We start from the raw sequence: 27607 nt of genomic DNA on the forward strand, positions 1-27607 counted from the left end.
GTAGACCTTTGTTTGCTCCTTCAGCTAGTTTGAGAAAGGGAGAAGGATGTCGTGCAAGTGGCAAAGGACGGATGAAAGAAATGTGCCACCAGCGCACCCCCTGGTATTGCAGAAGCTGGAGATCAGTTAAAAAACCCCTAGGATTGGGGGAGGGGACGCTGGGACAGTATAAACACAAGGAAATGGTGTAAGAGGATGGTCTTGCCCTTTGGCGAGCGGTGTTGCGGTGACACGAAGGGGAGCTGTCGTGCAGCACGTTGCGGGGGGAGCGCAGAGCTGCGCTGGCGGCGGGGACCGCAGCCACCGGGCAGCCATGGCCGGGGGGGCCGGGGGGGCCGGGGGGCGGCCCGGGGGGGGGCGGGAGGCCGCTGCCCCTCGCCTCCGCTCCCAGCGGCCGGGCGGGCTCAGCCCTGCGCGGACAGGAGCGAACCGGCCGCGCTCGGGAAAAATAGGTCACGAATGGGCCTTCGGTGACGGCGAGGTGAAGGGCGATGAAGCGGCACCAGTGGGGTTAAACTGGGTCAGGGAATATTTTTGGGAAGGTTCGGCGGACAGGTGGGAGCGGGTAACTGCTTTTTTATTAATGCTTGCAAACCGACAGGAGCAGCTGTTTACTCACTTGCCCTAAGTGGGATGGCTCCGAGCCAGGCTCGGCAATAATTGGGACCCACATCCTATGTCAAACAAGAGCGTCCTCCGGCAGGAGAGCGAGCAAACAGCTCCAGCCCTGCACGCCGGCCCCCATTGCAAAGGCGGGGGGGGGGGGGGGGGGGAAATAGCCGCGGCGGCAGGAAATCTAAGGTACGCGGTTTCCAGAGGTCGGGCGAACTCCGGTGCGAGAGGAAGTGTGAGGCGGGGCGGGGGCGCGGGCGGCGGGGCCCGGCCCGCGCGGTCAGGTGGGGGCGCGGGGGCGGGCGGGGGCGGGGGCTGCGCGGGCCGCGGGGTCTCCGGCGGTGAGAGCCCGCCGCCCCGGTGATGGTGAGTGTGCGGGGGGGGGGGGCAGGAGGGAAACTTCCCCCCTCAGCCCCCCCCGCGGGGGGGCGGGGGGCCGCGGCTTTCGCTCGGCCGAGGGAACGTGCCGGGGCTGCGGGGCGATGCCGCGGGGCCCTCCCTGGCGCTCCGGCGGGGCCAGGCGCGGTGTGACAGTAAGTTTGCTTCCTCTCCGCCGCCAGGAACACAAATAGCTGGCGGCTTCCCTAAGCCGTGGGGCGTTTCTCGGTGCGGCGTGCCTTCGCCCCTTCCCGCTCGGCTCGCCCGCGGCTGTTAAAGCCCTTCCCCGCGCAGCTGGTCGTTGCCCGCGGCCGCCGCGGGGAATCCCTGCCCGGGGCTGGGCTGGGCTGGGCTGGGCTGGGCTGCCCGGGGCTGGGTTCACTCGCAGCGCCGAGCAGGCAGCGCAGGCAGGCAGGAGATGGGCTCTGATGACATTTGCCGTCGTGGTTGGGAAATACTTATTTCGTTAGTTCGGTTCGCCTTCGGTTAGAGGCTGTAGCAGATCTGCTTTGCAGCACAGAGGAAAATCCTGAGAGCAATGGAAAACGGAGAAGCCGAGAGAAGTTTGGAAGGGGGGACGAAAGGGTGAGGGATTTTTGTTTTCTTCTGTCTGCATTGTTTGGGATTTCTCAGTCTCCTTCCTCCACCCCCTTAGTGGGATGAATTATTTAGCACCCTCGTTTTCAATTCAGCCCTAGAGCTTGCAAGGGGAAGCTTTCATGTCTAGAAGAAGAAAGAGACGGTAGGTCTGTAAAAATCATGTCTGGCACAGAGCAACCCAGCTGTGATCTCTGGTGTGCACTCTGCTGTTCTGCCTACGACAGCCAAGCTCACAGTGGAGATTCCCCTTCTTAGCGGTGACCTAACAGAAAAGCCTGTTGTTCAGTATCTGTTTTGTATGAGCTACTATAATGTAGCAGTCGCTGCTTCATTCAGTGATAAAGAGAGAATAAGAGGATTCCAATTTAATTAGCAGTTTGTTAAAACCAGTCAGCTTTGTCTGGTCACATGTTTATAATTTCAGAACGTATGTCTTAATTGCAGTAAATTCTGGTGTTGTGCATAAAGCAAGTGCCACATGCTGTTTGCGGCATTGGCTGTGGCAGCTTCATGTTTCTATTTTTTTTAATTTACTGCAGCATGTGTTTATTTGTGCAACGGCAGATTTTTGTGTGTGCTGTGGGTATTTTGCATGAAGCAGATCAAGGAGATCTAGGAATTAAAGCATATGCTGTGGAGGTTTTTATTACCCAGAGAGCTGCAGCATACGTGCTTTTTTTACTAGAGTGTATTCAGGTTGACATCTTCAGTACCCAGATATTGTTCTGGTTGCTTTCAGTGATAGGACTTTTGTGTGATTTTAGCATCTTTATCAGAGTCTGAAATAGTCTAAATGTTGAGGCCTTCCTCACTACTCCTCTCCCTCCTCCATAATTACTCTGGTTGTTCTCAAATAATTCCTATCTCACAATATCCCTGAAATCAAACACCAGCAGACTGTACCCTGTCTTCTGCCTAGCTAACTGAGTCACTGCCATGCCTTGTGCTAGATTAAGTGGTTGTAGTATTGCTGCTGGTTGAATATTGAAGATCTTGAAGATCCCCTGTGTATACTGTGATTTACATTACTGTAAACAGAGTAATTGAATTACAGTTTCTCTGCAATGTCTCGTTCCTCTGGTGTTATCAAAGATCAATCAACTTTAGTTGGGGTGCTAGGCGGGCTGCTACCTAAATGTTTAGTCGAATTAGAGATTTCCACTAACACTTAAATTGGATAAAAAAAACTACTTTTGTTTGTGTTTAAACCCTGTATTGCTGAGGAAGGGAGACAGCATTAGGTGTTAACACACATTCCTGTTGTCCTTCCCCCCCCTTCCCCCCCCCCCCCCCCCCCCCCCCCAAAAAAAGTAAAATACTTGAATAACAGTTAATAAAATTAATTTTTGCTGCATGAATTCCTGTATCAGAAAAGAAAAGATATTCTGAGGTTAGCTATGAGGTGCATAACAGTAAGAGATTTTTTTGCCTTTTATAGCAGTCGGGACTTGTTCAGGGCCTCCACTTGCTGGACAGAGAAGGGAAGTGTTCTATGGACGCTGCTGCAGTGGGAGGAGAAGGGATAATGAAATGAGTTATCTGTCAGCTCCTAATAGCTTAATTTGAAGATCTTAATTGGTGAGGATGAAATGTGCAAGCTCACATAAAGCTTTAGTTGCTTGAGAGGAGTATGACTTTTTTACCACTGCATATGTCTTTTTCTGGTTTATAATTGCTAATATGGGATATTTGTTTCTTATTACCTATGTTAAATAAGCTGCTTCCTGCCCTCAACTTCAGCTGACAAACAGTTTGAAATCCAGGAGGTGTACTTCTGTCATTCCCAAGCCAGTAGGAAGCCTCAGAGAACTGTGACCTTCAGATATGAACGAAGTCATGCATTTTCAAACACTTATCTTTATAAAACTGGCATTTAAAAAAAAAAAAAAAAAAGGAATAGGGAACCCTAGTTTGATCTTACAGGATTCTGATTTGAGATTAAAAGGCTTTTCCACTAGCTTCTGCTGTCATTTTACCTCTTTCAGAACACCAGAGGAGTTTAAATTTTTGTTCAGTTCAGCTCTCCTTTGCTTTTATTCTTCTCAACATTGACGAAAGATGCAAGTGTTTCTCCATGCTTCCAGATTGTGTGCACATACCGAAATGCCAGGTGGTAATGGAACATGCCATTCTTGTCACTTTCCAAAAGGCTTTTAGAATTTGATGGCTAATAGTGAACAGTTGAGTATATTTTTTTTTAGTACCATTCCTGGTATGTATGGCATTTTATATTTTCTCCTGGTTGGTAGTACATATTAATTCATGCTATTAAAAATATTGACAGTTCATTACATTCTGATATACATATCTCTTAATTTTTGTAACTAACTTCACAATCTGTTCAGTGAAATGTACTAGCTTTTTCCATAATTGCCATTTGTTCCTCAGTAAGCTGCAAAAAAACCCTTACCTATATATATTTTGAAGGCTGTGGCTCCTAAGCTGCTAAACACGAGACAGAGGTGATAACAACTCTAACGAAAATTTGATGAAGCATTGCCAGTACCCAACCAGCGGTCGTCATTACAACTATGTATTGATATGTCACCTCCTGATGACAACATCGCTCTTTTCTGACTGAGTTGCAGTATGTACAGTACACAGATCTGTATGATTTTGTGTTGCATCACCTTGAACCTACTTACTTTTTCATACTTACCAGATCAGTTGAGAGAAGCTATGCCCAACAGGTCATTGAGGAAAAATGTACTCTTTTGAAAAGTCATGTGGGCCCCCAAAACTAGGTGACTTGGCTGCATGATCGCTCACAGTGCTCTGAGAGAACTCATATGTCTGAAGGATGCATCTTAGTGAAAAGGTGTTACAAGGACAATGTTTCTAGGTGATTTTATATGAAGATGAAATTTTATATCAATATGAAATTAAGCTGAAGGCTCTTCTCTAGTAGTGTTAAATATTATCGCTTGATTGTATTTTGTGAGCTGCCACGTGATACTGCTTTACAGGGTTTCTCTCTTTTCAAAAACTCTGATGAAAACTAGTAGCGAGTGTTCTCTGGACCTTTTGATTTATGTTCCTTCAGGCTCAAAGATCTCTTTCATTAGGATCTCCTAATGCCATGTATTCAAGCAATTTGATGCTAACAAGAAAGAATGTTGAGTGCTTGATCAGTGTTGTTTTCTGAAATGATAGCATTTCCTTCTGCACTGCTGGTCTAACCTGAGACCCTCTAGCTTTTGGTATTTTCTGCAATTTTGAATCTAACTTGGTGGTAGATTTGTAAAACATATAGGTGGATGTTACTACTTTTTCTAAGCATTGTATGAATATGCTGACATATTTTGCAAACACAGGGATTTTATAGCTTCTCATCTTGATATTTTAGTGTGTGTGTCACTGTGTAGAAGAGAGTCTGAAAGCTAAAAGACACTCCGTGCTGTCAGTGTAGGGATGCTAGATGTCAGCTGTGGAGTGGGAGTGGGCAGTTAAGTATTTTGTTTGCTGAAAAGTAAGAGATGTAGGATTGAAGAGCAGTTTTTGTTGGCATAAAAATTTTAGGTTTTTTGATAAAATAACTTTTTAGCACTCTGACAACCTAGTTCAAAATCAGTTGAGTCTTGTATGTAGAGACTGTCTTGCTATTAAAAGGATAATCACTTACGTTTTATATATGGGTAATCATTAATTTACATCTAGAACTGGGATTTTTAAGTAGGTGAAAATGTGTTTCTTCAGATCCTGTGAAATCCTTCAAGCCTACTGAAATAGTAAAAGGTGGGATCCTGTACTAGGAGACCCTTACTGCGGTGTTTCAACATGAAGAATCTCCAAACAACTCAGAATTCAACACTAACAATGTGTCAAATCTCAACAGTTAGCATACCTCTTAATGTTACAAAGTTCTTGTCCTCCTTTTCTTTCTAGTATCATGTATATTGCACTAGATGATGGAGATGAATCAGTGTAAGCTGCTTGGAGATAGACAACTTTAGGTATCCGTAAGGCAGGTAGGTTAAGATTAGCATTTGTGCTCATCCACCCAACTTGAAAATTAGCTGATGTTCTTGTGAAAAAGCTGGCATCTTTTGCTTGTAGCAGCTGCCTTGCCCTTGGCCCGTTTGGACATTCCACAGATTATATCATTCTCCACATCCTTTTGGACATCTGTTTTATGTTTAACTTCTCCATTTGAGCGTTGTCCTGTTGTTATTCTCAGATGAGTGGAAAGGATACCTTTTGGAGAGTGACATATTTGAGACTTATCTCCAGGCTTTAACTTTTGTGTCCCTGCATTAGGTTGCTAGGTATTTCTAATCTCTCTTCTTCATACCTAGCTTTGTTATCCTCTCCTGTTCTTGTGTTTATGTTCATTTAAGGCTGGAGTGTTGCCAGAATAACACTAGTAACACGCTGTTCCAGGTTCACTATTTTTGCGTGTTACCACATGTAGGCAAAGGCGATAGCTGATAGTTCCGTGTTCTGAAACAATTTTTGATTTTCTTCAAATTAGACTGAGGTGACCCTCCCTCCAACCGAATAGAATCTAATACCAGCTAAAGTGGATGTATGCTACTAGCAGTTTACTTTGTAACGTTTGAGGAGATGGGGACAGTCACTCTAGTGACAGAAGCGTAGGGGTCTAGGTAAAAAATGTCACAATCCTGTAACTTGCCCTTCTCTGGGAACCAAGGGCCTCTCCCAGCTTTGTGTTAGCTGCAGTTCTCTTTCTGGTTCTGCAGCAGCTCTTTTAAGAGTAAGACAGGGTAGTGGGGCTTGACCTCGGCATGCCACTGGTAGAGACAAGAACCGCCTTGCAGACTCGCCAGTTGGCATTTATCTCCCCTAACATTTGTCATCTTTTACGACTTAGTCATCATCCTTTGCATTCAAGTGAGAGATTAATTTCTAGTGTGTAGTTTATCTCATCCTGAGGTGAAGCCTGTAGTAGCTCAGGTGAGCCACATACCCTTAAATGCCTTTTTCTCTCTGCAAAAGGTTTCTAGGTGATACTATTACATGTGTGTGTCTATATCATAGACATGTGGAGTTAGCTCTGAATCCCACATGTTGAAAAATGAGAGCTTGCTAGCATCTGCAGGGGGCTAATGCAGGAGCCTGCCCACTTCCAGGCAGATGAGTGGACTGTACCAAGCTTGTTTCATTAGCTTTGAGTACCATTTGCATCTGATGCCAGGCGATCTGGTTGTAGCAGATACACAGAAAAGGTCTAAGCAGAAAAATCCTCTTCGAACAATGAAAGGCTGTCTGTTAGACAAAACCAGAATGCCTGTCACTCTCTAGATGTGCCCTGTTAACCATTTATTTTGGTGGTGAAGAAATCTTCCTGTGTCTGGTTCCTGAGGATGCCTAAAGAAATGCAAAATCCTAGCAAAGAGTTTTCCTGTCGAGGGTTTCACATTCTGATTTAGAAGCATTCTGTATTTAGATTTCTGTGCTTTATGTCCTCCCAAAGGAAGAATTCCAGGCTCTTTCAGACAGGGACAGGTCATAAACCAAAATGTAGCCCCCAAAAAGATACTGAAGTAACAAAGGCAGAAACAGAAATTCCAACATGAGTGAGCAGACACCTTTCTTTTGAGTAAAGTGCCCAACTAAATCTCCAGAAGACTTCTGCTCTTCAGTATCCCTTTGGCAAGCCTCTTTCCCTCCTTTTTAAACCGTGGATTGGCTGTAAGACACAGTGAATGAAACTTACTGCTGATAATTTAATTACTTTCCTGACAAATCCCTTCTTTCTTTCCTAAAGTGCTGGTAAAAGGGAGCAACTTCTGGAAGAAAGAGAGTAAATGTACTTAAGTAATTTGTCCAAAAGGCTTTTTATCAATAACTGACCTTCCAGCTTGAGTTGTCCAGCTGTTCAAAAGGGAACCTTTTACAATGTTGGCAACAGAGTGGGAGGGAGGAATCAGTGTTCCACAGCTGTATATTCAAATCTGCCCTTGCTTTAGCACCCCAGATTTGCAAAGTAGAAAAATGAGGGGCTAGGCAAGAGGGAATGTAAGGATTGTTTCTTAGAGTACTCTGGGGAAGGATACTCCACTGGCACTGTTGGCATTAACCTGAAAAAGTAGTGAGGGGAGCAGTCATCTTCATCCAGGGGATGATGCATTATTAAGCACACCCCTCCTGTGTTTCCTGGCTTTTCAAGTGGGTGATGTCTGCCTGAGGCACGCTGTTGCAGAGCTCCAGAGGGCAGGCAGCTGTGTCATTGCTTGAACAGGATTGCACCTTCAAAGCCTGTTGTTCCTCCTCGCTTTCTTCTCTGTCTGTCTTTCCATTGTAGCCATGGAGTAGAATAGATTATTTCCTGTTTTGTTTTGTTTTTTTTTTTTATAGCCTAGTTTGCTGTTTCCCTTTAAAAAGAGACAGGGTGACTTTCTGTTGACATCTTTGTGAAATCACATGGTACATGGGAACCATCTGAGTAAAAACTCCTCAAACCTCCCCAGTGAACAAACCTCTAGATTCTGCCTGGCAAACAGCCAAACCCAATGTTTTGCAAAGGCTATCTGTAGACCTCAGTTTCTGTTTCACTAATTCCACCTGAACTTGTAACTCATCATCTTAACAAGGGATTTCTGGTTTTATATAATTGCTTATGCAGCAAGGAAATTACTCCGTTTCCCTGACTCATGCTTACACATAATAGTCTCTTCAATAGGGTATGGTTTGGGTGTTCTGTTTATAGGGTTAAAACCAATGTAATGTCAAGTCAACTATAAAATGATTGTTCTAGAAATTGAAAAATCGGAAATTTAAGACTCTGAAAATACTTTGTATTTTGAAGAGAGAAATGAGGTGGAAATTGTCCATTATGTTTCTTTATCAGCATATGGTAATTGGAGCATATGGAGCGTTTTCATTTGTCAAGACTTTCCATGCTGCTGTCTTGCTAAAACAGTGCTGCAGAATTCCACAGTTCTTCCAGAAAGCATACATGCTAGTTATTCACTTGCAAGTGTGTGTGCATTTAAAAATAAGGAAAATATAAGTAGCCAGTATTTACCTTGTAGACCAGGAATTGCAATCCTGTTTGGTTCTGACTTACTGAAAGGAAGTTGCTGCGGTTTTGCCTTATTTCTCTTTACTTTTCCAGGCTGATAAAATGTCATTTATTTATTATCATACTCTTTTTTTATATTCTGTTACTGTACTATGTGAACAAGACTACCACTAGACAAGAGGAGTGCTGCTTAAATACTGTGATAGAGTTTGTAAGATTTTTCTGAAACTGGTTAACTTACAGAAAGCAGGGGCTGCTTTTTTTTCCTTGATGACATGAGTCGCTGTAGCTAATAATTTAATATTCTGATTATAGCTGCTTTCATTTCTTAATACTTTTGTACCCACTTGTATTCCTGTTCACAGAGGTGGAATTGTTCCACTACATAGTGAATAGCAGCGTGGATGAAATGAGGAGCTGAGGAAGAAAAATAATAGGATTGTCTGTAGAAAAGAAGAAAAGCCAAAATCAGGTGACAGAGTAAAATAATAAGAGATATGGGAACATGTTAAGATTGGATGAGAAAAGGTGGTTTAGTAATTTGCTAAATGGGGGAGGGGGCTGTGGTTTTAATGGTTACACGCAGAACTAGCAGGAAGTCGTGAGTCAAGCAAGCACACGCTTACTGACTTGAACACTAAATAGAGCGATGCTTGCAGAGAGGAGCAGTGATACTCAAGGGGCTGTGCTGTACTTTCTTAGCTGAAAAGAGTGAGGTTTCAAATTCTGTGTCTTGAAACTGTTCAGCTGAACCATACTGCTTTTCTTTTCAGGCCCCCAGTGCAAGATGTTATGTTGACCTAAGTAATCATGAAGAGCAGACACAAGTAAAGCCTAGTAGTACTCTAGTATGTTGTGCTCAACCCTGTATTAAAACAGAGACTTTAAAAAAAAAAAAGTGTAGGGAAGTGTGACCTTTCCAGAGATTATGCACTGGTGCTTCGTTCAACTTCTGATTTTAAAATACTGTGTAGGTTGTTGCATTTTTAATTGGTGGCTTCCCTTCACCACCCTATTAGTTGGCCTGTTAGTTTTGTCATATTTTCTAACAGTGTTTAAATTAGATTTGTTTTTACTAGAGACTCTTCTTAGTAGGACGTTACTGATACCGACAAGTGTTTGTTTTTGCTTTAGTCACTTAAAGACAGCAGTGGAATTGAGTTTGTCATATGTAGTGCACCTTGCACTTCTGAGACCCCTAGGGAAAAAATAAAAGAACAGGAAAAAAGAGGGAATGGTATCATAAATGATTGGAGGTCTTTATTTGTAGCAGTAGGGTTTTTTGTATGTTTGCTTATTATATGTGAATCGGATCATCTTAAGTATGACTAGCATTTCTCCATTTCATTGAGAAACCATGGAGCTTTGAGAGAGTAGAGTTTGATCTCTGCTTAGAAAATGGCTTACTCTGAAGCTCTGCAGTGTCAGCAGCAGCAGCCATCCCCAGAGAAGTTTGAGTTTTGTTGAGAACTGTCAGCCTTGCCTCCTCAGAGAGGCATTCCTAAACCCCAGGGAATCCCCTCCCATAAAGTTCTGGAGTAAGCAGCGTGGAGGAATAATAAGCACTTCCTTCCTTTCTATTTTCAGTGACTGAACTAGAAAGTATCTATTATTGCTGTAGTTTATGCTCACAAAATCCTGTGCAGCACGGTCCTCTTTTCTTCTCTCTCTTCCCAGGGTCTTCTATTCTTTGCAAGGGGAGGTTGTGCAACAAGTTTTGAGCTGAAAAAAATTTAAAAGGTTTCACCAGGAATATGGTATACTGACTTCATTATTCAGTTTCATATTTAACGTAAAATTCAATATTAAGTTATCTGCAGAATTTTCATGTACTCCCAGATTTATTTTTTTCCAGCAGCGTGTATCAGACTTGCTTCCCCCGCCCACAGCTCTTACAGAGTGTTTGTTTAGTCAGGAAGTCATGGAGAGCAGCTTGATGTTTTGGATCTTGAGAGGCGTTTTGGAGTTGTTGGAAGCGTCTCACTCCTTCCTCTAGTTCCATGTAAACAGCTTTGCTGGCTGTGGCAGAAGGGAGGAGAACCTTTCAGCTGCGGGAGTGGTGGCCAGCAAACAGGAGCAATGGGTTGGTGGCCAGAGCTGGAGACATTTTGTCAAGTGGCCTGAGTGGTGATAATCACTATCAAAACTGTTCAAAGAACTTCAAATGTTTGTCACAAGAATCTGCATTCCTCAGCGTGCGTACTTTCAAGAGAGGTACTTTGCTAACAAATCAGAATTTTCAAATGATGATACGAAAACTTTAGTCAAACTTACTAACTTTTCCAGTCTCTTCCCCGCTTATTTCATTACAAGCTTTGCATTTGTATCTTTCTTCAGTTTTGTTAAAAAAAAATAGCGTAGCATTAAGCTTTTTAAAAAAAGTTGCAGTATATGATCTGAATTCAGAAATATTCTTCCTGAAGGTAATTGATACTTAGGAAGGAAAAATTTGTGCCTGCTGGGCTTAGTTAAACTTCTCTTTGGGAGAGGTTTGCATGAGACTGTTTCTTTAGTCTCTGACTCAAATTGCAGTCTTAAAAAGAGTTCAATATCACTTATGAAATAAATTCCAGTAAACTCACTTTAACATCAGTGTTTTGAATATTGCTTAATAAAATCACAGTAGGTGGAATGAAGATTGTTCTGACTCCTGATGGCAGGTTTCTTTCTGCTTTTGGCTTGAGGCTGCATGTGAAACAGGCAGGTATGTAACAGGACAGTAATCTTACTTATTGCTGTTTTGCATTTGTAAAACTGCAAGTCAGCACATGAAAAGTTAGTGACTTTGCTTTTAAAATCAGACCTTCTTTTATAATTGCAATGATAAAGTAAACTTAAACACTCCTAATATAAGTTTCAGTTTAAGCTCGTCCAGTGTGTACTGTTGTAGAAAGACAACCAGCATTCCCCAAAATACACAACCTTGTTTATATCAGATGGACTTTGACACTTCCATGGCTTTTTAGCTGCAATTAGCATATTCTGTCATTGCAAATGGTTGTACTGCATTACTGTAATTTCCGGGGTAGCATTAAAATGTATACATAGGACATGTGAGAAGGAGCTGCAAAATTATTTTCAACTGATTCCAGATACAGTATCTGAAAGCTCCTTCCAAGTGATCTGCCTAATTCAAATGAAGGATGAGATAATGCTGAAAAAGACCAGGCACCTACATATTGGCTGTCTTCCATCCTACAGTAGGCATCTAAGTTGACCATAAATTGGCTAAGTAGGTTGTTGCAATGTGGTGCCATTATGAGGCATTCAGTTGTTTTAGGATTTGGCAGAAACCCAGTTTACATACGTGCAGAGAGCAAAATACCAGCTCCAGAATGTGTGTGTTTCATCTGTAGCCTGGAAGGAAAGTCATTGTATAGTTTTGGGGAAGAAAAAGCTTCTCTATTTAAATAAAGTATGTGCTGGTTTATGGAACTGTTACCTACAAGATCTCTACATGCTTGAGAGCTCCTGAGCTGCATGAGCAGGTAAGATCTTTGCCACCAAACCACAGAAGGTACTTGGTGTTGGTAGTTGGGGATAGGAGGAAGCAACGGTTGTGCCTCGGGGGTCAATCGTCGTACGGTTTTAGGTACTTTCTGAAAAAGGGAAGCTATGGAAAAGTTTGAAAGAAAGCGTCAGGGTCAAAGAATGGCATTCTCTGTGATCCCTAGGGAGTAAGAGTAGAGAGCATGAGGAAAAGCAAGAGTAAGAAACTTGGGCAGAACAGTATGTGCATTATATCTAGTTGAAGTCACTGTTTCCAATTTAAAAACATTGATATTTGTGTGTTGGTTTTTCCCAAGTACTTACACATCCTATGGAGTAGAACTGCAGATTCTCTGAAGACATGCAGGGGGAGTGTTGGTTGTAAGCATACCGGTTATGTATCTGCTGCTTTTGTGGTCACATGTAATTTGTGACTGCAGTAATCATTTTCTTTGATTCCACGTTGCCTTAAGTTGTGAAGAATTTTGCTCACACTGAAAGTAAATCTAAAAATATCAAAGCAAGACCTTTAAAGAAGGATAAGAGTAAACATTTGTATATCCTGAGCTCTGAACAGGTTTGGAAGGCAAAATTAATTCCCAATCAGGTACTCCTATCAATGAGACTATTCTTTCCTGCATAGTTACAAAATGGTATATGTGCCCAGATGATTTAATCTTAAAGAGCTGCTGCAGGAAAAGTTTCAGAACTGAATAATGCAGGAGGGAAAGGTTTGCACTGATCTAACAGCAGTTTTTGTGAGTGGTCATAATATGTAACATATTAACATGCAAGCATAATCCTGTTTTCACTGCATTTTTTTCAAATATGGTGACTAGTGTGTTGACAGCATCCGTGTTAAACACCTGAAAAAAATCTCTTTAGACTTACAGACACTGCAAAATCTGAGCTGACTAACCATAATTGAATTATATTTTCTGTCAATCTTCAGCCTTGATCCCCAAAGATTCCCTTGTCCCAGAAATGTAATTAGAAGGCTCAGGATGTATGCATAAGTATTTGAATCAGCCACTGGAAAATGGACACTGCTGAGGAATCTGATTCTTCCTATCACACTGGTTAGTGCCGTGGTAAACACTGATGATATCAAGGCAGTAACCAAGTTCCTAAGACATTTAGTAACAGATGATTTGAAGATAGGTACTTTCTGTGGCTGCACAACAGTAGCAGCTTTCAGGCCAGGAAAACTTATTTTAAGTTACTCCTTGTTTTTTATAGTAGTTGAGCTTTGGCTTAGGAAGGCGTGTTCACAGACATTTAAGAAAAATGCACAACATAATTGAGGTTTTGCTTGCTTTTTTCCGGGAATAGTTCAGAAGCATATTTAGAAGGTGTGCTGTGGCTTCTGCAAGCCTTCCTTGTTTGCTGCTGGCAGGACTCTACTGACTTTAAACTCAATCCAGATCTCCCTGTCTGAAGGACCATGGCATTTGTCTGTCCATTATTCCCCTGACCCTCAGTGAAGCTCAGTATGCTGCGGAATCTGACCCATACTGCAAGATTTCTGTCCTTTTCAATTGGATCCCTCTTTAGAGGTTTCCTCCTTTCCTTTTTCTGCAGGGAATCTGGCGCATCCCCGTGGATGAGATCGACCGCCCAGGCAGTTTTGCATCTCATATGAACCGCTCCATTGTCTTACTGCTAAATGTGCTGTCACAGCTAAAGGATTACAACACCTTGCTGAAAGTCTCATCTATGTTACAGAGGACCCCAGATCAGGGAAAGTATGATACACTTGTTTTAATCTATTACTCTGTAAAGCTTTAAATATATTTTGTTCACTGTGTAACTGCTTTGTTTAAATATGTTTTTAGTTTAGGAAAAAAGTCTTTAGACAGATTTTCTTGGGAGTACAGTGGAATTACGGTTAGTTTTTCTCAGGATTACAATTCCATAATGGAGCCTAGAATTTCTCTGCATTTCTCTTGAAATTCAGGACAGCTGTACAACTGCCTTAACAGACTCATGAAGGTTTTCTGTCATGTGGAGGGATTCACTGGTGGGACAGAGCATTCTGACTTCTGCGTCCCTCTGCTGGCCTCTTGCATAAGAGCCGTGTCCAGTGAGGGAGGTCACGGCCCAGGCATCCTGCCTTCCTGTAATCCTTGACAGACTGAACAATGGTTATGTACCTATTGGCAGTGATGCTATTTATAAAGCTTATCCTATTTAGGGGTGATCTAATTTTAATTGCATTAACCTTATTTAAGAAAAAAGGCCATTTAATGTGGGCTATATACAGATTCGTATCAATGGGAAGAGCAAAATAAACACCTAAGGAAAACATTGAAGCAACTGAGGTAAAATTCTAGGAGCTTGCAGAGTGGGAAATGTTGAAATTAGTCTCTGGCAAATGCTTACGAAATTTAACAGAATGATTGATGGCAAAAAGTTGGAGACATTGAAGGTTTCTTCATGTGTTTTCGAGTGTGAGTGCATGTGAATTTGCATAGATTGTAGTATGTCTGGGAATATTGTCACCACATGTTCAGCAAACTTGAAGCCAAAAATACTTTGACTTTTAGCATATCAGAAGTACTGGACCATAGAAGGTTTAAATTCTGTCCTAAGCAAACCCACAGTTGTACTAAAAATACTATGTTATTTATAAGTCTAGACTGAATTTAACAAACAAGTAATTTGACATGTTGGATCAGCCAGTGCCAGCCATGGTGAACTGCAATCATTACAGGAACTTATAAATGCAGTTATTCTGGGTGTGTCTGGTATATGCCTGTAGCAACCATATTTTTAAAAATAGGGTGTTTTAAGCTGAACTTTAGTTATTACTCAACTAAGGAGGAGTCAGGTTTTTGTATCTCTTGTCTGAAAAGCAAACCATTAAAATTACCAATTTAGTGTACTACTGTAGAGAGAAAATATGTGTATTAAAAATGTTGGCTTTTTGACTGAAATAGTACCCTTCAAAATTATTTACCTGATTTTTAGCCCCCTCATTAAAACCAGCCAATTCTGAAATAGAAATTTGGTTTTCCATCAAACTCAGGTGGGATGGATGGCTGGAAATATTTTCCTTGAAAGTGGACTACAGCATTGTGTCAAAACACACTGAAGTTACCATGCTCTAGTAAATTAAATGAATCTATAGAGTAAATAATTTTACACATAGCTTTATTTCTTTATAATGTTAAATGGAAAAAAAGGTATTGGCATACCAGTGTTTTAGCTCAAAAAACCCTAGATTCAAAGGCAACTGATATGACCAGTGAGAAAAGATTTGCTGATGTCCTTAATCTCACATGCATGGTTTATCCAGAATGTGAAAATCACCTGACAGTTCAAGATACTTTTGTGTGAATGATACTTTTTTTCAATAAAAGGTTTGAACTTGAACAAAAAGCTGGTATTTGAAGGGCACAGCAGGCTTGATATAAGAAAACAGTAATTCTGGTTGTCTTGTTTTGCTCTGGGTTTGAGTTTGGGGGTTTTGGTGTTTTTTGGTTTTGTGGTTTTTTTTCTCCCTTTCCCTCTGTTTGTAGATACTGCTGTCTTTTGCTTCATGCATGTCATCTTTGATGATTGTGTGGAGGGGATGATTGGAGGGAAACATAGCTAAAATGTTATGTTTCAATATACAACTGTATATGTTTTATCTACTTTCTTTTAACTTGATTTTAAAATTGTTAATGTTTAGTTTGGGGGGGAGGAATTTTACTTTTCTTTAATGTCCTGGTTCTTGCTTTTGAAGTCCTATAAGCTTTTGGCAGTTAGCTTAATTTCTGTTATCTTAATGTGGCACAGGAAGTACTTGCGTGATGCAGATCGCCAAGTTCTGGCCCAACAAGCCTTTGTGCTTACAGTGAAAGTGTTGGAGGACACTCTCAACGATCTGACGCAGGTAAGTCAGCAGTGTGTTTAATGGTTGTTGATTTAGTAATTAGATTTTTCTAAGTTCAGTTTATTAATTCCTTAGATCTTGTGAGGCTGAAGAGCTACATTATTCTCACTTCTAATACCTTTTGTTTATGTGCAACTACACAGGAAACTTTCTTCCAGCATTGTTGCTTTTTCATTTTTTAAATCCAGTAACATATACATTTGTTGAGAATGGATTGCAGTAAGTTTGGTTTACCTGTCCCTTAAATTTCAAATTATGGTAGTTACATGGAGTATAAGAACAGCTGCGCTTTAAGTGGGGTCTACTGGAAATTTCCTTTTAAAATGAGCTAAGATTCCTCTTGAAGAACAAAACTAGACAAGTAGATGTTACGTGCCTAGCCATTTTTAACTGCTAGTCCTACACCTGTTATTACATTTAATCATAATTTAGATTTAATTCTAAAAACTCGAGACTAATCAGTTTTCAGGTTAAGATAACTGGAAATTGGAAGTTTATTTGGTAAACACATTCAAGGAAGAACTTGTTTCTAAGGGTTTTCCAAGTTAACAGAGTATAGGTTTAATAAATTAAATGAAAACATCTTTAAGAACACTGGAACTCTCTGTATGAAATAGCTGGTTAATAAATCTGCATAAAAGAATCATACCATTAGCAATCTGTGAAAGAAAGAGATGATGTATGGAGGTTTTCTACCTTTGGACCATCACCAAAGTAAAGGTATGAAAATTAAAATACTATAGCAAAGTTTAACATGCTTCTTGGTCTACTAATAAGAAGAAAGTTACGTAACAGCAACCAAAGGGAAGATTCTTAAATTTTAGGTTGATCTGCAGCTGCGACAAGAAACAGGTTCAGTTTTGATTTCAGTATACTAGAAAAAAAAAATCTGTGCTATTAAAACCTCGGATTTCATTTAGTTGGATCCCACAGTATAGACTGAAGTTGTGAGGGGAAAATAAATGGTGCAGCTTTGATTCAGCCTGTGCTGTTGATTTCTCTGTGGTGTTTTCACTGATTAAAATGCTTTGATGGTAAGACATGTAGTTTGGATGGATTAATAGAAAGAAACAAAAATGAACATAGAATAAATACATTTTCTTTAGCAGAGGCATTAATGTAAAGGTGCTCATGGTCGGTATTCAGGGTAGTGATAGCTGTGCTCAAATGCTTTCTGATTTCAGTAATATCACTAAGAATTACTTCTTTTATTAAGGTTTCAGAAGATCAGAGTTCCAAGTCTTCTAACCTTGCTTCAGGAAGGATGACAACAGATGTCTCTAATAAAACTAGTGCTGAAGAGGGGAAAGATGTCCTTCCCAAAAAGCCAGTTTTATCGGATGGAGCAGCACATAGTACTGAAAATGGAGTAAAGGAAGTGACCCAGGGGCAAATTCCCAATGCTATGGACATATTGGAAGAGGAGGACAAGAATGAAAAGGAAATTAAAGAGCTCCCTGGGCCTGGTTCAGCTGAGCCTATGGATCTTGATGGATATTCCAATGACCCTGAAAAAATGGATTCTTCATGTAAACGCAGTGAGCCAGACTGTCTTCAGTCTGGTAGGAACTCAAAGGAAAGAGCTCCAGAGAGCCGGACTCCAGAACTTTCTTTGGAAGAGCTAAGTATCAGCTCAAAACATCAGCAGCAGACAACTAAAGGAATAGTTCAAGCAGTACCTACAGAAGAACCTGTCCAGAGATCGAGCCGGAAGAGGAAATTACTTGAGGATGTGGAGTCTGGGAAAACACTTCTGCTCGATGCTTACCGAGTATGGCAGCAAGGTCAGAAAGTTATGGCCTACGACCTGGGTAAAATCGAGAAGATCATGTCTGAAACATACATGCTAATTAAACAGGTAAAGTATTGTACTTTATAATTAACTGCAGTTTCTCTATGTGACTTCAGACATGATTATAGAATAACATTATTTGCCCAACCAAGTGGTATAAAATTGGCCCTGTATCTGTTCAAAAGTTGTGGAGATAAATATCTCCCAAAGAACCACTCTCTTGACAAGACCACTACTAGAGTGGGGGGTGGGGAAAGTAGGACCCTCCATGTTTTGGAACGTGATTTCTGAAATCAGTTAAGAGCTAGAGAACCAATTATGTAGGGTTTGTTCATGCTAAATGTTAGTTTGAATTGAGAGAGTTGTGTATTTTGGAATACATACTCCTAAATAACTTAAGATCACTGTTTTGCTGTAGAGATGCTGCTTCTCTCTCTTACTCCCATGGTCTGCATCCCTATTTCTTCTGAATTTAATGATACTTATAGATGAGCTAAGTAATTATGACTTCATTAGTAGTGATTCTGTGTTCAGGTGGATGAAGAAGCAGCACTTGAACAAGCAGTCAAGTTTTGCCAGGTGCATATGGGAGCATCAGCACAGAAACAGGTAAGCTTGGTGAAGTTCCTGGCTGCTTGTAACAACCTTTTATTACTTAGTCTGTATAAGTAAGTCTGTCACTGAGTGCAGCAATTAGAAATATCTACTTTTCTTGTATTGTTGTCATCTAAGATAAATTGGGCCACGTTAGTGTAGGGAGCTCATCTCTTTTGTTAGGGCCATTGCTACTGTTTATGTCAGGCTTGAAGGACAGTTTGCATGCCCAAAAGCCTTTGGGGAAACCCCAAATAATCTTCAAATCGAAATATTTATGGCACATTACAATTTTCTTAATGTCCACATTGTTCCTTAGTGTTTCATGGATGGTAATTACTTCTTTCTGATCCCTGAGGGCTAACAATCTCATCAGCTCTTCCCTTGCTAACATTGCATTCTGCTCCAGGGGTACCAAATAGCTTTTCTCTCAATTTACGTGGTTGAGAATCTGGTTTTAACTCTTACGTTATTCAGTTTGTTTTTAAGCTTGTAGCTTCTGGATTTATCCAACAAACAATTACAGAGCTTTAAATGGTTGGTTATTTATCAGTCCTTAATGTGAAAACAAAACCAAGAAGAGAAGAAAACTAGATGAATTACATGTTTAGTGGACATTCGTTTTGCCAGCAATCCATCAGTTGAAAGCTCCCGATGTATTTTCTAGTTTTGTACTTTCCATAACTTTTGCCACCGGCATACCATGAAGCAGTTATTCAGCAGATTTTGACTAGAAGATAAAATATGCTTTGAAGAAAAAGTCTATGTACCTAGTTACTAGTCTATGTTTTAATACTGCTAGGGGCTTGGTGCATGCTTTATGCTTTGAAAACATAGTCTGTGTTATTGATTGCTAGCTCTCAAAGTAATTAAAATAGTATTTGTTTAAAAATACTTGGAAAAAAATCTGTGGTAGTGCAACTTAGAAATCTCCTGTTGTCTTTGAGTGTTTCACAAGTGGTGGTCTGTAACATGGTTAAGTGTGTGAAACGAGAAGTATCTCTAAGGTTTTCTGTATGAGAAAGGTAAATAACTCTATGAATATGTTGAATCATGTTCAGTACTGATTTAAAGTAGAGCTCTTTCAGAAATGTCATGAACAAACTTGTTTTATAAGCTGCAGAAATTTTTTCTGGTTTTCTGCAGTTTGTCTCTTCTGTCCCTCAAGTATCTCTTCTGTTATTTCATCTTCCCATCATCTCCTGTAACTTCATCTTCCTGTCATGTGTCTCACCCCATAGAAGTGTACAAGGAGAAGTACATGCTGTGACTATGCTAGAAATTCCCACACAATGCATTTTAACTTGCCAGTTACCAGGGAAAAAGTATTATGGTTGCAGAGAAAGGGAGAATTACCTGCTTCTTCATCACTTGATTCTTTCTCTTTGCCTAGGTGCTAATTTTCATAAATACTGAAGGGCAGTTAAAAGTCTTTCAGAATTTCTCTTTATCCTCCAAATTTGTATGAGTCTTTTCTTTTGTAAATTACACCCATCTCTGCTTTGCAAAAACATAAACTTTTGAGGAGGTACATCTCTGGTGTTAGCAAGTTAAATATTGTCTTAATGTGAAAAGGATCTGAATACCTATCTCCTGTTTTTCAAAATAAATGCATTTCTTAAACCTCCAGATAATTCTTCTAGTTTCTGAAGCAAATCTGGTACATACCACCAGAACACTGCCTCTGTTCTTTAGATCTTTTAAACCTAACCTCAAATAATGAACATTGCCTGGTGTTCACTTCTGTGTGTTAACATACGTGACAAATGCCTCTCAGAACTAAAGCACAACTGGGTTAGAGATGCGGGATAAGAGGTACAACAACTTACAAGGTGAACCTTCTATATTATATTGAGTTAAGAGGTCTTTCTTTTAGGTTTTTCTGTCTAGTGGAGCAGAATAAAATTGAGGCTGCGGGTCAACTCCTGTAACAAGGTTTAGTGCTGTCTATTCCACAACTTCAGGAAACAGAGAATTCTGTCTTTTGTGAAAGGTTTCAGATAGTATTTTTTTTTTCTTTCAGTGGAGCTTGAACCTTGTGTTTTCATGCACTGTTCTCTTGAATCTATGGGTATTTATTCTCATCTCATTTTGATTAATACTGTTTTACTGGTGATTTTGGCTTGTCCAGGAGGGCAGAGGAAGTTCAAACCCTCATGGCAGACTCTGTTACACAGTGTTTGTTCTAGACAAGACTACCTTCATACTAAATTTCTTCCTGAAATGGTGTTAGTTTTAGTTGTGAGAAGGAACACCAACCTGTGTTTTTCCCTGTGCTGTGTAAAAAGTCTGAGTCTTGAGTAACCATAGAGGTTTCCAGTTGTTAATACTGAGATAAAAATTATTTAACAGTGTGTTTGTACAGTGCATCTCCTAGCAGAGCAACAGGAGAGGATGTAAGAGTATAGGGAGCTTTTCTTTATTAGATTTTCAGGGAAGTAACTTTCTCTAATTTGTTCCTCTCAGGAAGTCAGTCACATTTTTCCATTGAACTATAGAGATGAACAGAAATGTCAACAGAGGTATTCTAGTAGAAGTGTTTCTTTGCTCATAGTCTGGTATTTAAGATTTTAAATTTCTTTAATAAAGAAATCTTGGCTCAGCCTGTTAAGAATTTTTTTGTTTATCTTGGGGGATGGGAGAGGGGGAAATAGGCATCATCACACTGTGATTTATGACTTGAAAATAAAAAGAATTTACTAATAAACTTCTTTAGAAAGTAATGTTACTGTTTGCTTTTTGGATGTATTCACCTTTTTAAAAACTCCTCAGCAAACTTCGATGTATCAGCCAAGTTCCTTACCGGGCTTTCTTGAAGATTCTGGGTATGCGTTTGCTCTGCCAGCTCTTCCAGCAAGGTCAACAGTTACTCAGACATGTAGTGAAACATTAGAATGGTGGGAAAACCTGCACACAAACTTGAAAGTAGATACAATAGGTGAGCTGGTATTTAACTGTACTGGAAGTGGTGAGATTTGCTGTTAAATCACTTGAAATAAAACATACTTCTTAACATGATGCACTTTGAAGCTTGTAAACATTCCCTTTTAGGAAGCAGTCCCAGCTAATGAGATTATTACATACTGTGGTCTCCTTTTCATCTCTTTCTAGCAGGATAGTGTAAGCTGTGTGAAGCTGCCCTACTACTAGTATAACACTGTGAATTAGTGTGGAATCATAGGAATAGCCACTCTTGTAGACATATGTCTGTTTTCAACAGGCTGAATCTTGTTTTATTTAAAGTTGGCAAGTATTTCCCTTCTGTAAACAAATGATGTCATGTGTAGAGCTGTTGCAGCCCAGAGGAGTACTTTGTTTTGGATAAATTGAGTAGGTTTACAGGGCCTGGGGTTCTTCAGTCATTTATCCCAAGAAATTGACAGTCAATAAAAAAAAAAGTGAACACAAAATCCACCTTGATACATGTCTCTGCTGGCTGTTGTATTTATTTTACAGTTCCAGGCAGTATATTGTTTCTTTATTAAAGTTTTCACTTGCTACTAAAATTAGGAATTATTTGAATTATGGCTCTTCAGCTTTCTTCCAGACCAGTCACAGTTTTTAACCTAAATATTTAACAACTCCATTGAAATCTTTTTATATGCCTCTTCAGGCATAAGCAGAAAACAATACAGCAATCAGTAAATGGAGTTTGACAAAGCAGGTATTATACTTTTGTGATGAGATCTAATCTTTTTTAATAGCTTGGCAATACTGTGACCCTTTCACTTGATTTCAGAAATCCTCTGTAATCCTCATGACTCATGGAATGTTAACATGCATTGAGCCAATGAGGCTCTAGCATCTTCTTCTACAAAGTCAGATAAATACCTGTGGAGGTGGTTTAGAAGGGTTGGCTCCTAGCTTTGAAGAAGGCAGAAAAAGATGGTGATACAAAACCTTGCCACGATAAGTTCCTGTGCTCCTGGAGAACTGTTGAAATTGAAGTATTCTCGATTAAAATGTGACACATCAACAGATAAATTAATGTAGATACTCTGTCATGAGATCTTGCATAGGGTGGCAACATACCATGCTTGTGCCAGGGACAGAAGATTGTGTTTCAGAAAAGGATCCTTTATACGTGTGACTGCTGTTATAGTTCAGGTGTGACTTAACATCTTTGCAGGATGCTTTACAGTGCTTGTGCTTAGACTGTAATACCTTTAACAGAAAAGTGTACCTGTGTGTACTCAGTACAGACTTGGATAAAATGCTGTGGCATTAGAACTCTAGTGCGGTGAGGAACCTTACCAGTTAAACAGAATCAGTTGAGCATCATCATATCAATTAAACATCTTCTCAAAGTTTATTGGATTCAACTCTTACTTTCAGGAGTAATTGATGTTTTCCCATAGCAAACACAATCTTGCTTTACCAAATACTGCTTAATGAGGGCTTTGAGTTTTTCATGTCTAATGCAGAAGCAGCTGAAGACCTGTAACAGTCATCCAAGAGGCAACCAAAGAGATACTTGTGAGTTGGAGAAAGCTGCTAGTAAATACAACATAAATCAATCCATGTGTATTACCATGGCGGGGTGGGGGGGAGAAAGGGAGGAGATTTTAACTGTATGAATAATTTGTGCTGTGTTTGTGTTAGGCTAGGTTCAGTGTTACTGTAATAAGTATTTACTGTTAAACCATAATGGTGAAGTCAAATCTGAGCTTGTAACACTATCTAATGTGAAAGTGAAATGGGAGAGGGGAGGACTAAAATGTGTGCATTTTTTTGTTTTTAATAAAAAGGAAAATCCTTCATGGTGTGTGGGAACAGGGTAGCATAAACGGACGAGATTCCAGTAATTGATATAAAAATGTGTTCAGTGTTAGTTGCTGGGAGATTTCTTTCAGTATTCCAAAACAATAACAGTAATAGTTTTTAAAAGTGATGTATTCATCAACTTCAGCAGACTTTGGTTCAAAATCTAAAAAGTGGTGGTGCAGCATTCTTAAACAGCAGCATTAATATCAGCGTTTATCTTTCTTATCATATCCTCAGAATTAAGAGGACGAAGGCAATACTGTCTGATCAGTTTTCAGTGTTACAGAAGATTGTCCAGTGAACACCTTAAAAATAAATACCACTTTATCTGTTACAACAGTGTAATTATCAGCCCTTCAGAGAATGTTGTTTTGCTGTTTGCTATATATTTAACTGCTCTCCTAGGATCTATGTTGAAGGATTTAACAAAGTATCTTCTCAAATACTCACATTTTCTAGTATTGCCTATTGACCCTTGAGCCTATTGCACTGTTTTAAAAAATAAGAGACTAAAGTTCCGGAGACTACTTAAATTTTCTTCAGATTATGGCAGCTTCCAAAGAGGTGTGTATGACCACCAGTAATGACCCATCAGGAGTGGGGTTCTGACTCCAAAGACATTTAATTGCTCATGCTACTATTTTAAGTCATGGAGTAGTCCTGCAACTGGAAAAGGTGGGAGAGTGGTAGCCCATCTCATCTGACGGGCCTTTTGTAACTGAGGGAGGAAAGTAAATTGTTCTGGTTGAACTTACAAATTGTGATGGTATTGGAGTTTTCTGATTTTTTTTGTTGTTATTGTTTAAAGTAACATCCTCTGGAGGACATGATAATGAGTCATAGCATTGTTGAATCAGCACTTTAAAGTGAGATTGCTGCTAGAAGAAGTAAGCCTGCTTCCTTGGTGGCTGCTCCTTCCTGTGCCATGGTGCATGTTCCTCTGTTCTGGCACAGGCGTTCATATAGCCATGCAGCACACCGGGCTGGAGGCAGGTGTGGCTGAAAGGCATTCCTCCTCTTTTTGTCCTTTTCTATTTAAATTCTTAACTGTGAGCAAGATTTTTGATACAGACATATCAAATGGGCTGAAATTGCTGTCCAGTAGTGGTCACTGTGTCATTAGTAGTTAAGTTACTAAAGTTACACTAAAGATTAATTCACTTTGTGGTCAAGCAGCATTTTGAAGGATGCTTGTTCTTTTCTTTGATTTTTCTCTGTCTGAGAATGTTATCAAAAAGATTTGCAGAGATCCTGAAAGCAGTCAGCTCTGAGTTATAAGATGTATTTTTAGTCTTGCCAACTATGATTTTCATAAGAAATTAATGGTCACTGGAAATGGAATACCAAGGAGGCCTTGTTGAAGGAGAATGAAAGATTAAGAGGCAGACTAGTTTGACCTAGACATGGCATTATACTTAAATGTGTGGTCCTAAGGACCAAGGAGGGGACGTGCTGGCAGAAAGCAATTGTGAGGTTCTAGATAATTAGAGAATTTCTAATAAGCCTTTCCACTGACTGCCTAAAATTGATTGTATAAAATTCTTCATTTTACATGTCTGTGATACTGTTAAGGACGTGTCAGCATGGGAAAGTTACTGCAGCACAAGCTAGGATAAAGCTTTGTTGTGCATAGAATATTATGTTAATGAATGTGGAGATACTTCAGTCTAAGAATGCATCTGTCTTCTTTTTTTCTTGACTTGCAATTTGAAAAGGTATGCTTATTACTGTGGGCTTAATATTGAATGCCTTAATACTAAAATTACAGCTTTCACCAGTGTTGAAACTGTCGTGACAGGTAGCCTAAAGAGGACAAGTAAAACTTTGCAGTTGGTTGTTAGGGTATACTGTGTATGTCCAATCCTGAGAACTGAATCTATGTAAAACAAATCGCTTAAAACATTGCAGACATCAACATTGCACACATGGTTGGATCTAACATATCTAAAAATATGGGAGTGTTCAAAGGCAAAGTTCCAAAATGCCACTAAGTCTCTAGTGCTTTGTTATGACCCTTGAGAATATGAGACTGTATGTAGAAAGTCCTAGTAATGAGTAGCGTTGTAGCAGCTGAAATTTCTATTGGTTCTTCACAGTACAGTATATCATCTAAGTGTCATGAGAAGGGACTATTTCAACATTGCTGAGTTATTTAAGACTCATGGCTGCCTTAGCCAAAAAATCCTTGCTCTGGGACCAACTCCATCCCTGAAGAGTAAGGGAGAGAAAAGAAATTTTCAACCACCCTTTCCTGCTCCAGCTGCCAAACCTTGAGTTCTCCCTGCACTGTTCTGACTGATCAAATCCTCCCTTTCACCCTTGGCTTCACTCACCTCTTCCAAAGTAACAACTCCATGAGCACGTTCTCCCACTGGCTGGTGCCAAACTCTGAGTGTGCTTCTTGTTTCCCTTTCTAAACCTGCAGTCAAAACTCCTCAGCAGCTTTCAGTGTCAGATCTAATTAAACATGATGCTTCATGAAGAAGCTGCCACTAGAGTCAAAACAAGTAAATTTTATTATAAACACAAAGGCACAATCAGGTTATGCAAATGAACCGTGCCTTTTCAGGCTCCTGGCGGGCTGCCAGTGTGATCCCTGATTTTGTAAAGTTTTGCTGCTTCTATAATATAAAAGCAGTATTTTTTGAGGAAAGGCAGTGTTTTAGTGCTGCTGTTACTGTCCTACTCTTGTTCCAAAACAGATAACTGAGGACTTGTTTTCTTCTTTTACTGATGTTTAACCCTTCCCAGTGCTGGCAATGAGTTATCTTAAACTGCAGCCTAGTACTGAAGAATTTTAGGGGATCATAGGTGATGGGCTTGCTGTATGGGGGGTCTGCAGCTGGAACTGCACACAACCTCAAAAGTGCTCAGATTGACTCTGGAGCATCAGTCTAGTGATGTTACAGTCTCTCTGTTGGACCTTCCAGTGAATGTGACATTTTATTTGGAAAAGAAAAAATTGTCTTCTGTGAATGAAGCTAGAGGGCACTTCAGTGGATTTTTCCCCTTCTGCTGTGGAATGCAGTCAGTACTGCAGTGACAGGGTCTTTTAGGCTTTTGTCTTCAAGGAGAAAACTTGAGAGTGACTTGTTAGAACTGCCTTGAATGTCTAGAGCATATTCTTCTCAAATTCTCAATTTAAAAAAAAAAAATCACAAAACAACAAACCACCAAGCTGTTCTCTCCAAGAAACAGCTAAAAGCATTCTGTAAAGGCAGTGTGCTGGGAATGGAAGGAGATAAGTAAAATATTAAATAATTATAAAATAATAATCTGTAGCTCTACCTCATGTGTTTTTCCCCCCCTTTTTTGTTCCGCCCACATGCTACTAATTTTCATCTTTTCTTCCTGCACATCAAGACGTCAGAGACTGCTTACAGAAAAAGTTGTTTTTCCTGAGTTGTCGGTATGCTTTATTAATGCAGCAAAGATGACAAGAAAGGAGGGGGGGAAGGAGGAGGTGGGGATGGGGGGGACAAAAGGATGAGCTCTTCCATGGTCTCACCCCTACCAAAGGGTGACCATTTTGTTCACTGTTGCATTTGCCAGTTGCCATGGCATCCCCCTCTCACTCTATCCTGGAGGTGTATTCTTGAAATAATTAACAACTCTCCTCCTTCTGTCTCCTGCAGAAAGCAATCATTAAGTGAATATGAAGGAAAGAAAAGTCACTTTTTATCTTCTACTTTGTCTATCAGTGTTTTTCATCCTACTACCTTATCTGTCTTGGTCTAGTAATGATGTTTTTGTGGATGGAAGCATTGCTGGAATATGGCTGCCTACGTAGAGCAGGACATTAAGCCCCTGCATGCATTTATATAAATGGATGATTTTGTTAGGCTAGAGTGCAGTTCAATCAGATGTATATAAACCTTCATTTTCTGTATATAAAACTGTAATCTTAGGAAATACAAGGTTCTTCAGAATCTGGATCATGGATATTGCTGCTAGTTCTAATGTACCTTGAAGAAAACTTCCAAATGATACTTCTTTCAAATATTGCTAGAGAGAGATTGAGAAAAAAATTAGAACAGGCTTAGTTTAATTAAAACACAATATTGAACACAAGTTGGAGTGGTAATATTGTGGAATGTGGCCAGCATATTGTTCAGCCAGTTTGTGTGACAGCTTTCAGGCTTTGTGGTGATGTGCTGGTATTCTTTTAAAAAGGTGCACATTTTTTTTAGGTGGATTCTGACTTCAGTCCCACTAGGGTGCTAAACTCAGACATGGGAATAATTTAAAAAAACAGCAAGAAAATGTTATGTAACAGTTGCAGTGCCAGTATTTTTCATTAGGAAACTTCTGTTGGGAAGACCGTTGCTTTCCTTTTCTATGGAACATTTGATCGTTACTTTTTTCCCACAACCCCAGAGCAGTGAGCCACGCCAGAAGTAGTATCAGTAAGGTTCCTGTAGGATTTCTTTCTTTTTCAAAATATGTTTTGAAAACAACAGTAAGCATGGTAAAAATAAGCCCTCAGCCAGGTTGTGTGGTTTATGACTTTGCA

General features: G+C 40.1%; 1 protein-coding gene across 8 annotated transcripts in view; it reads left to right on the forward strand.

The window, feature by feature from the left end:
• CABIN1 (calcineurin binding protein 1) overlaps positions 1 to 27607 on the forward strand; it is a 118344-nt gene that overhangs the window by 70264 nt on the left and 20473 nt on the right. For all 8 annotated transcript variants that reach the window (XM_042805219.1, XM_042805218.1, XM_042805224.1 and 5 more), the window contains 4 exons: positions 13646 to 13809; positions 15848 to 15944; positions 17161 to 17802; positions 18271 to 18345. In XM_042805219.1, the coding sequence (XP_042661153.1) occupies positions 13646 to 13809; positions 15848 to 15944; positions 17161 to 17802; positions 18271 to 18345 (978 nt within the window). The remainder of the gene's footprint in view (positions 1 to 13645; positions 13810 to 15847; positions 15945 to 17160; positions 17803 to 18270; positions 18346 to 27607) is intronic.

Source organism: Tyto alba, unplaced genomic scaffold (genome assembly GCF_018691265.1).
Source record: "Tyto alba isolate M040663 unplaced genomic scaffold, T.alba_DEE_v4.0 Super-Scaffold_44, whole genome shotgun sequence".
Taxonomy (NCBI): domain Eukaryota; kingdom Metazoa; phylum Chordata; class Aves; order Strigiformes; family Tytonidae; genus Tyto; species Tyto alba.